At 38.9% G+C, this 12,291-nt stretch overlaps 1 protein-coding gene across 1 annotated transcript; it reads right to left on the bottom strand.

The window, feature by feature from the left end:
- Positions 1 to 512: 512 nt before the first annotated feature.
- On the bottom strand, positions 513 to 9,588 carry LOC119312279 (RNA-binding protein 28-like). The gene is made up of 19 exons (XM_037588002.1): positions 9,398 to 9,588; positions 9,222 to 9,282; positions 9,069 to 9,105; positions 8,384 to 8,514; positions 8,209 to 8,304; positions 8,019 to 8,109; positions 7,667 to 7,800; positions 6,062 to 6,201; positions 5,678 to 5,728; positions 5,505 to 5,587; positions 5,377 to 5,431; positions 5,190 to 5,301; positions 3,567 to 4,176; positions 3,232 to 3,445; positions 3,080 to 3,150; positions 2,574 to 2,742; positions 2,358 to 2,487; positions 1,105 to 1,520; positions 513 to 1,013 (listed from the first exon to the last, which is right to left on the bottom strand). The coding sequence occupies exons 1-19, from the start codon at positions 9,539 to 9,541 to the stop codon at positions 816 to 818; spliced, it is 2,943 nt and encodes a 980-aa protein (XP_037443899.1). The 5' UTR covers positions 9,542 to 9,588; the 3' UTR covers positions 513 to 815.
- Between the last annotated feature and the right edge of the window lie 2,703 nt (positions 9,589 to 12,291).

Below are 12,291 nucleotides of genomic sequence, written 5' to 3'. Positions count from 1 at the left end.
TTTTTCACTACCATCGGGAGTATATGCGGAGCAAAAGGCTACACGGTTAGTAGCACGCAACATGTCCAATCCAGTCATGTCGACTGCCACCGACCCCATAGAGACGGGCCAAATTCAGATAAAAACAGGTGCTGCCAAACTATGTCTGTATAAACCAGCTAGTCTTCTCATCAATCATTGTTATCCTTTCCCTAGCTGGAACTTTGCCCAAACGCGCACGCAGACGAAACGCTGTCACAGCCACATGAACGAAACCTCCTATGTTGGGAAGAACACGCGATTTCCAGCAAAAAGGAAGGAAAACACAACGTGGCCTGGCAAACCGCCACCTTTTTTTTACAGGAAATATCCAAACCCAAACCCAAACCCACAAGAAACATGAATGACGGCAACACCTCAACGCGAAAAGCATGCCCAGGACAAAAAACATGCCACGGATGCCCAGGACAAAAAACATGCCACGGCTCAAACATGATATCACACGACACAACACCATCGCTCGGAAGAAAATATAGGCACCTGTCTAGATCCATCTTTAGCACGCTGCACTTCATATAAGATGGTAGTTGAAAGCCTGCTCATCCTTTGAGATTATAAATAGAGAACTTGGGAAGTGAAAAGCTCGACGAAAAGAGGGTCAGTCGCTGTCTCACAGGTAGAAGCTACAAGGGCAAAACAATTAATCATAGTAGCACTACAAGCAAAATCGTACCCCGATCAACAACGGGGCTGAAGGGTTTGCGGAGGGGCTTCTCAGGCAACTTCAGCTTGGAGAAGCTGCTGGTCTCTGCCTGTCCATGGCGATCCCCACTTACTTAACTAGCCTTGGTTTTGTTCACGCCGTGCTGCAGAAACTTGGAGCGGTACTGCTCCGCCAGCGACTTGTCCACGCCGCCCACCCCACTTGCATCTTTCCTCGCCCTTTTCGTAGCCTTATCTCTCTTCTGCTCACTATCATTTCTGTTCCTCCTTTTTCTCCGTGCGTCCGCCTGAGTGTGTGCTGTGGATGGTCCCTGATGCATCAAATGAAACGGACGTGACATTAGATTAACTTCACTGCATCTAAATGGGCTACTACTGCAAAATAAATTCGGTACTACTTACACTCGGTGCAGCATTTGGGGCTGCATCTGTTCGATTTCCATCTGACACAGAGGAGGTTCCCTTAACTGACTGCCGTGCTCGTTTTGCGGGCCTTTGAGATTGCCTTTTGTCTCCCTGTGTGCTTTCCACAGTGGTGTTAGGACCTCCAGGAACTGACAGATCATCTGAAGGTCCTTTGCCAGAGTCGGATAATTTAAATGGTATATCTTGCGATTCTCGCTTGCTCCCTTTTCCAAAAGGTCTCTTCTTTTTTGGACGAGGGCCATCAGTTGTAGACTGATCTCCCAGAGCCCTACGCTCTTGTGCAGCCTCTTTTGCCCTACCATTGCGTTCGTTTCGAATCTTCTGGAGCCTCATTTTTTCAACATCCTCAAGTGCAAACTCAACAATTGGACGACGTTCTGTACCGAAGGTTCCTGCAAAGACGTAAAGAATGATACTCCCTCCGTTCCAAAATACTTGACTTCCATTTGTCCAAAAATGGATGTACCTATATACTAAAACATGTCTAGATACATCTATATTTTGACAAAGAAAAGGCATGTATTGTGGAACAGAGGGAGTAAATGATAACACAGACCAAACCATTCTGCATTCAGCATCAAATATTCAACAGGGTGGGCAATACTCCCTCCGTCCGGAAATACTTGTCATCAAAATGAATAAAAGGGAATGTATCTAGATGTATTTTAGTTCTAGATACATCCCTTTTTGTCCATTTTGATGACAAGTATTTTCGGACGGAGGGAGTACAAAAAAGAGACCGACAGGCAACATGTCTGTTGGATAGAAACAAATATCAGATATACACATAGTTCGTTTTGATTTTTCCATAACCACATGGCATCACCAAATATTGTCCCATAAAAATGTGAAACTATCAGGAGCAAACAATACTCCTGTCATTATGTACAAACAAACATCAAACAGCAGTATGAATATGCAGACACACCATGATTGTTAATCAGCACTGACAAACAGCACCAGTAATAAATAAATAAGATAAAGACAACAATGATGCACATTATTTCATAAGTATTTATATGCAACCCAGCCCAAATGTGTTATGCATCCAATATTAAAAGTGTAGGCGCAATCTAAGGATGATGAAATAATTAAGCAAAGTCAACTCACTGCAAAATGTTTTTCAATATAAACATGATGCATCATGGAGTAGCAACACAGGGCAGAACAATTGGCACACCATGACAACAGTCAATCTAATTAAAAGTGGCAGGTGTGTAAATAAGTACCAGGGTTGTTGTTTAGAACCCTCAGAGCTACAAGAGCATGCTCATGTTCTTGAAAGTCAACAAAGGCTACCCCTCGGGAATGCTTCTGTGCAGCACCCTGACCTTTCTTTTCATTGTTTAGGATATTTACCTGCTCGAGACAAATGCATACACATAAGCTTCATAAATACCTAAAAAATAGCAAGGAGAAACTTGGAAGGTAAACTGCAATTAAACCTTCCGGATGACAGGATTTTGCTTGGTAGCACGAGAAATTACTGCTTCTCGGCAAAGCTTCTTTACATCATTAATGGTCAGAGTCTTTGGCAAATTGTAAATGATAAGCCTTGTTCTGGAGACATGGAATTTTGGAGATACAAGCATTTCTGCTTTTCTTTTAGCCAACCTACAAGATAAAATAGCAACCATTTCTTATTCATTGTTCACAAAATAACAGAAGCAGATAACAAGAGTAACAAGGTTCTGATTTATGCACAAAAAAAATTGCCATGCAAGCGAGGAGGCATAGAGATGTAAAAAATTGTACAAATGCAAGTGAAAAAAGGCACTGTCTTTACAGAAAAGGAGACTAAGAATGAATTCCCACAAAATTCATCAAATTACATGAAAATGATAGGTAGGATTTTTGTTACTTCAGATAACAAAATCATTGCATTGAATTTATTGATACTACTTAATATGGATGAACTAATGCAGACATAAGAGTCAAGACCAACTCTTACCAACTACGTTTATTCATGTCAACATCTGATACACCTTCCGCAGCTGGCGTTCCAGGGAGTATTTCACCTTCCTGCTTCAACACTAAACTTTCAGGAACAATAACTAATAGGAGTGCAGGATTGAGTGCAGATGAATTAACTGTTAAACTTGCCTTTGACAAATACAGGTTGCGTCGATCCTCAACCTCATTCTTTCCCTTCTCCAGTTCCTTTTTGTGAGCTGACTCCTTATCCAGCGCTTTCTTAACATTAAGTGGTCTGCTTTTTACAAAAATTCCTAATCCAGGAGCAGCATTAGCAGCAGAAACTGCTGCATCGGCTGCCTCTGCTGTAGAAAACTTGAGAAAACCAGTCCCTCTAGGTCTCCTGCACAGACAGTGCAAAAATTATTGGAATCTACAAATGCATTAAGTGAAGGTTCTGTGGTCAATACAACTGGTGGAGAATGGACAAAATAAAATATTTCCAGTCAGATGGTTACACATACTTTGTGAGTTTATGCAGAACTGGGAAGAAAGATTGAACCTTCCCAAACACTGAGAACCGCTCTGTTACCTCCTCATTGCTAATATCGAAAGGAAGGTTGCTTATGAATATTGTCCTATCCAGGCCAGCATCTTCTTTCTTAGGTTTCAAAGAAGGAACATTGCTTTCTGTCTCTGCTACATGTTTAGATTCTGCCAACATGGCAGCTGCAGGTTTCAAAGCAGGAATGATACTTTCTGCCTTTGTTACATCTTTAGATTCTGCCAACTTGACAGCTGCAGGTGACTGGGGTTGCTTCTTTTTCGGTGTGTCATTTTCTGTTTCAGAATCTGTATCAATATCAGAACTCTTTTCTGGTGTGTCATTTTCTGTTTCAGAATCTGTATCAATATCAGAACTCTCAACACCAGACCGCTCAGACTTCTCCGATGACTTGATCAAATTTGCAAGAACTTTTCTAGAAATGTCCGCTTCACTTTTGAAATCATCCTCAGGAAGACAATTTGAAGTCTCCTGATCAAGTTCACAGTCATCATCGCTGTCATCTCCTCCAACAAGATTATCTTCAGAGGATTCCTCGTCACTGCCCTTGTCAGATATATCTTCCAACTCTGAAAGTACATGCAGTTCTCAGAATCATAATAGTAACTCAAAGAACTCATAGCATTGATTGACGACATTATGAGAAGGCACGCAGTGGACTAATTAAATATTCCCCCCGTTCCAAAATATAAGGTGCATCAATTTTTGGGGAAGTCAAATGTTGTATGTTTGATCAAGATTGTGGAATAAAATAACACATACAATACTTAATATATTAAATATGAAAATACTTCTCATGATGGATCAAATGATATAGATTTGGTCAAACCTACACATATTTGACTTTTGAAAAAACCAATGTTGAGGATATCGCTTATCATTACCGTCTCGATCGGCTGGGGATTAGAGATTAATCGGAAATCGGACGATTAATCAATTTTATCAGTTGACTATTAATCCGCCATTTCTTTTTTACAAATCCCAGGTTTCCAGCACTAAAATATGATATATTCAACACAAAAAAATATTGGACAGAAGTGTTACCACGATTCCTTGCCTTTGAATCCTTGTACAATGAAAAACAAAATAGGACAATTATACATATTACATAACAAGGTCCGCAGAACACAAATAAACATAGTTCTTGCACACATAGTGCTAGAAATAGGCCCAATTTATCGGTACATTCCCGAAAAATCGTTTGTCAGAGTGATAAATCGGTCCAAACGATAAATGGTGATGATATGGCATAATCTTATCGGTCACCCACCGATTAGCAATAAATCGCTGAATCAGAAATTTTTTGAACAGTGGAAAAAACTAATACACCTTATATTTTGGAACGGCGGGAGTAGTTGGACAATCATGGTACCATCGTGGTTTAGTTTTAGACAATGGAATATACTCCTGTTTCCTGAGGAACTATATCAAGGAACTGAACGATTTACAATATATCGGTTTATTATATCGTTCAGATTCAGGCAAGTATAAATTTTGGATTAGCTGTAGAGAAAACTATAGCTTTATGAGAAGTCTCTGAATGAACGAAAGTATAAACACTGGTATAAGAGTTTATATTTACCATCGTCCTTAGCATCAGACTTTGCAGCAACAGCATATACATTCTTCGGAACAGCCCAATCAACAGCTACTGTTCTCTTTGCAATAACTTTTCCGTTAACATTTTTTATAGCCTGGTTCAGAGAAATCGTTGCAGGTTAGGACTTCCAATGAATATTTACTCTTACTGCATAAAGTACTGACCGTACATTTTCTGCATCCTGTTTGCGTGTGAAAGACAGAAAAGCAAAGCCTTTTGATTTCCTGTAAAAATAATAAATCATATTACGAGTTGCTTGAGTCACCAAGGGAATACAGGATTAATGAAAAACATTACCCATCATCAGATTTTTGTGGAATGGAGACATCCCAGACAAATCCTTCACAACTAAATATGTCCATGATCTCCTTTATAGTAACCTGTGAGAATGAAACATCCATGTATAGTTTCTCTTTCATATGCTCTAGAAAATAATTTTGGAAGAGACAAATTTGCATTCAAACAAGCACCTTGAATGGCAGGTTCCTGACTATCACTCTCCGTTTCCTGATCTTTGAACCCTGAATATCAACAAACAAGTTTCAGACACTTGCAAGTAAATGAACGAACTATAGAAATACAAGATAAGAAAGGTTTGAAACCACTTTTAATTACCGCACATCCACTAATTTTTAATTACAGCGCATCCTCCCATTTTTAATTACCATACCAAGGTGTAATGTCACTGAAGTAAAACCGAATGCTAAAGTATGTATGCGTAGTAAAGAAAAACAGGTGGCAAAAGAAAATGATTTCAATTTTGTTTAGTTGCAGAAAAGGAACGAGACAATCAAACTAGATAATGAAGCAATAACATCATATTAAGATAAATACAGCACAAGAAGACAGTTTACCTCCCCACCAAGTTGACGAGCCCAAACAATTGCTCCTTTTATCTCCTTGTGATGCAAGAGGACAACAGCCTCCCAAGCTGATTTCACACTTGAAAAGAGTACTGCTGCCGCATCCGATGTGCACCCATCGCGTGCAAGCCCTGGAGGGGATGAATGCCATATTCTACTGTTAACACTTTTTTAACTTTACATGCTAATTGTGCTAAATGAGCTAAATGTCTGGTGAAGTAAGTGCATGAAGATTCAAACATGTCTGGATTCATTCCATGTTCATATTAAAATGCCACAACAATTATGACATGGCCTTTTGTGGTGTCTTGCTTTTCATTCATATCTTAAGGCGACAAAGAAACCTTAACGGCACGACCTTTTGTGGTGCTCTTGCTTCAGTCAAACAAATGAAATAAGTAATACCAATGTCCTCCATTTAGTCAACCATGACTAAGAGGATGGTGAAGTTTAAACATTATTCTCCAATGAGGAATAAATGAATGAGAATGTAATGAGAGAGGAGTAAGGAATAGAGAATGAGAACTTAATGGACAAACGAGACTTGTGTGCACGGATAGGAGAATAAAAAACCATAATGTTCTTTTTACCAAGCAAAAAACACTTGCAGCTGGAACTAAAACTGGGAAATAAGAAATTAAGCACTGCAAAAATAATCATGTCCAACATTCAAGCCAATCAAAATATGCTAGCAATGTGCAAATACCAAATATGGACAATCCTCGCACGTATAGAGTCGTGCACAGGGTACATCATGAAGAGAACTAACAGTTCAAAACATAAGCATCATCTTCATCAGAAATATGCTAGCAATGTGTAAATACCAAATATGGACAATCCTCACATGTATAGAGTCGTGCACAGGGGTACAAGCCTTGCAGAGAACTAACAGTTCAAAACATAAGCATTATCTTCATTAGAAAACATGCATCCAGTCAATCGACGAGCATAAGAATGGGCCATTTAACATTGCTAAGTTGTAATGAGAACATATTGCCAGGTGAGACACGATTGTAAGGTGGAGTAATGACTTTTTAGTTCACTGAGAAACTAACTAGAAAAGAGCAGACATGAAGCCTTAAATAAGATTCAAATCTGTCATTATCATTTGAATATTCACATCACCAATAATGCCACTGAAGTTACCACGCGTTATGGATTAACAGGCCGACGGGATATGGGCATTGGGATTATTAGCTGTTATCTTTAGGGATTTTACTCTATCCTTTAGTCAATACACCTCTATATAAGGAGGTCCCTCTCTTTGAGATTAAGCAAAGACATAACCAAGACCTAGTTTCCTTTTCACTCTCCCTGGCCCTGGGTGTGGTTACTCGCAAGGTGCTGCCGCACGACTTGGGTCGAGGTAGTACCTGACTAGACCTAAGGTCCCCTGTCTTATCTCGCCACATAACAAACATGAATTAAAGCAATGTGATACCCGTCACAAGAGATTGGAATTACTGCTGTAGCATGAACTCAAAGAACTATCACACCAGAACAATTATTGTGTTGACAACATAATATACAATTAAAAGTAAGTAAAATTTGGGGTGGGGTGCAGGGAAGTGAAAAGAAAGCGTGAAAAGATCATACCATGGAGCTCCATTTCCTCTTTTGGAAGTGGATAATTTACAGACACTACCGTGCCAATCTCTCCTGCCAGACGGAAAACTTCACTAGCCATGGAGAAGTCTTGAAGACCACCAAATATAACGGTTTTGGCGATCCTAACCATTAGGAGATAAAAATTACAAGTCAAATTGAGTTTAACTGGAACAGATAAAAATGCTACAACATTATATCTTCGAACAAAATAACTAAGAAATGGTACTTGAGGAGGCAAGATTCAAAACAAGAGGAGAAAAAACTTCAGCAACAATATGGGATGTCACATTTTACGTAATGTGGTATTGTCCAGTAAATATAGAAGTCTTCCAGTCCACACCTTTGCTTTTCAGAACTTTTCGCTTTATCAGTAGCATTAATGCTAACTTCCTTCGCTACTTTGGTATCCTTGGCCAATAACTGTGGTGGTCCTAGTTCAACACAATATCTTGCATCAGAAAAAAAAATGAAGTACTAGGAAAACTGAACAGTGGAAAAGGTGCAAAAGGTTAAAAGCTTCAAAATGAAACCTGCATCAGCTTTATGAGAGGTCTCCTTATGTTTTACAGGAACAGGAGTAGAATTGTCATCTTCTTCATCTTTTGCATTGGAGTCGTCAGCTTGCACTGCTTACAAACAAAAACAGCAGTATCATCAGAAACTCAACCTATAGAGTTTCATAAGCAACAAATTATTGATATTTACCGCTCTCTTTCTTTTGCAAACGTTCCTTCAACGGAGCACGTTGTATTGCGAGCTTAACTCTGATTTTCCTACCAGCAACAGCAAAACCATTCTTTTGTTGAATAGCTCGCTCAGCATCCTGAACAGTGGCACTGATATAATGCAAACACATTTTAAGTCAGTTCAATTTGACTGCTGCCCAAAAACCTGTTTGAACAAGAAGTAGCATGGCTCCCAACGGGGCAGAGCCAAATTGGCTACAACATGGTGACCGAAATACAAAACATTTCCACCACTTTGCAATCGCAAGAAAAAGAGGAATCTGATCAAGTACTTGATGTATGCTAACAGGGCCAAGGTCATTTTTATGCACAGGTAATTCTGTAGTTATCAGCAGAAACACACTCTTCTCTGAAGAAATACACTTGTGCAGTTGTACCAGCACATGAAACAAGTTTTATCTATCAACCAAGCTTAAATGATTTAGTCTATCTCAAAGCCGAATTGAAGCAAACCATAGAACTGCAAGTGGGTGACGTACTGCCAAGAACTCAGTGAATATGTAAGATACTTCTAATGAGAATAAGAATTACTGCACCGAGGCTAACTGTTATGATGCGTGTGATCACGCTAACTAGGCTAACAACGGCATTGCATGGCAAGAATGAGTAGTGAAAATCTTTAACAGATCAAGTTCTGAACTCACAATTGTACAAACCCAAATCCTTTACTCGTCTCGGACCCTGCATAATAAGAACAGCCAGAGTTGTTAGTCACAAGCAACGGGAAATTGCTCACAGTCACTGATACACACCATATCGAGCCATCAAATTTCTCAATCGTCAGCTGATCAGCTCACCTTTCGACGCGACCATGAAGCAGCGCCTCACCGGCCCGACCTCGCTGAACACCGTCTCGAGCTGCACAGCAACAGCACAAGCGGAAAATCACACCCGGGCCTCGAAACACCCAACACTGAGTAATCTCATAGCTTATTAGAGGGGGGGAGCGGCACGACTACGAGCTGGCCCTTACATCGGAGGACTTGTAGGTGTACGGCAGGTTGGAGACGAAGACGGTGGAGGGGGTGTGGCCCCCGCCGGCAGCTTCGCCTTCCCCGGCAGGCTCTCCTCCGGCGCCGTCGCCGCGGGCGCGGACGCGCTGCTTCCCCTTGCCCATCGCCGGCGTGCGCTGCAGGGAACGGCCGTGGGAGCTGGGTGGGGGTGCTCGCGGTTGCGATGGGACGAGAGGTTTTGGTGGGCTAGGGTTTATAATTGGACGGAGAATGGATCGGTCGTCGGTTTTGGGTGGGCTGAAACTCGGCTGGCCCGTAAGTACGTAGGCCTCCTCTAGCGCATGTTGTGGGCCGGTCAAACAAACTATTGTTCACGCGACCCTGAGTGAGTGAGCGAATTCTCAAAAAAAAGAAGTGAGTGAGCGAGTAGTTTCCCGGTTCGTTGGTTCGTGGTCTGACCGTTTCACCGTTACCTCCGCTGGTTTACTGGTGCCCTCGTGTTTTGGGTCATATTCTGACCATGATTTAAATAAATAAAATATAAACTATGATGTCAAAAAAATTATATATAAAAATAGTATCATCGAAAAATATATTCAAATAAGAATTCAACGATAAATTTTTTTATGAGATGCATCAACATTATGCTAGTCAAATATGAGGTCAAGTTTTGACCCAAAATACAATGGAGACAAATAAATCAGGATGAAGTTAGTAACTCACTGTCGAAAATTGGCTGATACCATTGACCATTGACTTTTTTCAAAAATAAAATGATGAAATAAAAAACGGAATATTCAAAAAAATATTCATGAATTTTAAAAAGTTCATCACAAGATTAGAAGAAAAAGTTCACGTGTTTGGAAAAAGTTCATAAATTTCAAAAAAGTTCATGGATTTGAAAAAAAATCACAAAATTGAAAGAAAATGTTCAGTGGTTCGAAAAAAATTCAAAATTAAAAATATTTATGAATTTGAAAAAAAAATCACAAACATTCGAAAAGAAAGTTCATGGGTTTGAGAAAAGTTCATGAATCCTATATACCTAAGAGATTCTTCCCCATTATCCTATTTATCTTAAATGCAAGCTGTCCCGTCATCTCAACATTAAGCTATGCCATCTCAGCAGTCAATGCCACATCAGCAGCTTTTCTTCTGAAAGGAATAGCAGTGTTGCTCGTGCAAATGGTTTCGTTTCCAACCCAACAGTGCAGCTGAATAGCCGAACTCCCTGAAAAAAGATTGTGCCTCTCGATCTCCCAGAAAACTTATTTTCATGGCAGCCACGATGCGTTCACAATTCCACTTTTTCTGAGAATTGGCTTCTATTTTTTTTACTAGCACATATGCCCATCAAAACGGTCTACCAAGAATAATTTTACAAGACGGATTGCAATCAATATCAAGAACAATAAAGTCTATGGGCACATAATTCCTATTTGTAAGAATAAGAACATCATTAATTCTTCTCATAGGTTTTTTAATAGTAAAATCCGCTAAGTGCAAATTTAAAGAGCATTCTTCAATATCGGTAAGACCAAGCACATCACATAAAAATTTCAGAATTGTAGAAACACTAGCCCCCAAGTCACATAAAGCAAAACACTCATAATTTTTAATCTTGAATTTGATAGTAGGTTCCCATTCATCATGCAATTTTCTAGGAAATTGAAACCTCTAATTCCAACTTTTCTTCAAAAGCTTTCATCATGGCATCAATAATATGTTTAGTAAAAACTTTATTTTGTTCATAAGCATGGGGTGAATTTATCATGGATTGCAACAAAGAAATACAATCAATCAAAGAGCAACTATCATGATTAAAGTCTTTGTAATCCAAAATAGTGGGCACATCACTAGTTAAAGTCTTGACCTCTTCAAACCCAATTTTATCAATTTTTTCAACAAGATTTTCACCCTCCGAATCATAGGGATGCCTTCTAACTAAAGTTGACTCTTCTCCAGTCTCTTTTTCATCAATATTAACTTTACTAAACAAATAATCAATAGAAGAAACACCAATCATTTTAAGATCTTCATCACTTTTATGATAGTAATCACTAGAAAATACTTTTTTTTTAAATTCTCTTTTAGCTCTAAGCATAGCGGTTCTTTTTTACTTTCATCCATAGAAACATAAAGAGCTTTAATTTATTCTTTAACTTTAGGCACAAAAATTTTCATCTTGAGAGTTTTTACATCATGAGTAATTATATCAACACTTCTAGACAAATCATCAATTTTATTCATTTTTTCTTCTATCAAAGTGTTGAAAGCCTTTTGCGTATTGATAAATTTTTTTAATATTGTTATCAAGATCAGAGGTGCTTCTATTATTATTGTAGATGGGATTACCATAGAAATTACCGTAATTATTAGAGGAATTACTAGGAAAAGACCTAGGATTAAAATTACCTCTATAAGCATTGTTGTTGAAATTATTTCGCGAGACAAAATTCACATCTATGGCATCACTATTTTGCTCAATCAAAGTAGACAAAGGCACATCATTAAAATCAATAGGAGCACTTTTATTAGCAACCAACTTCATAAGAGCATCAACTTTTTCACTCAAAGAATTTATTTCTTCTACCAAATTAACTTTTTTACTAGTAGGAGCTCTTTCGGTATGCCATTGCGAGTAATTTTCCATAATATTGTCTAGCAATTTAGTAACTTCACCCAAAGTGATTTCCAAAAAAGTACCCTCCGCGGCGGAATCTAAAAGATTACGAGAAATAAAATTCAATCCCGCATAAAAATTTTGTATGATCATCCAAAGATTTAACCCATGAGTTGGGCAGTTCCTTAGCATCAATTTTATCCTTTCCCAAGATTGTACAACATGCTCATGTTCAAGTTGCTTGAAATTCATGATCTCTGTTCTAAGGGAAATAATTTTTGCGGGCGGAAA

Source organism: Triticum dicoccoides, chromosome 5B (assembly GCF_002162155.2).
Source record: "Triticum dicoccoides isolate Atlit2015 ecotype Zavitan chromosome 5B, WEW_v2.0, whole genome shotgun sequence".
NCBI lineage: Eukaryota > Viridiplantae > Streptophyta > Magnoliopsida > Poales > Poaceae > Triticum > Triticum dicoccoides.
This window is presented reverse-complemented; position numbering and strand designations above follow the sequence as displayed.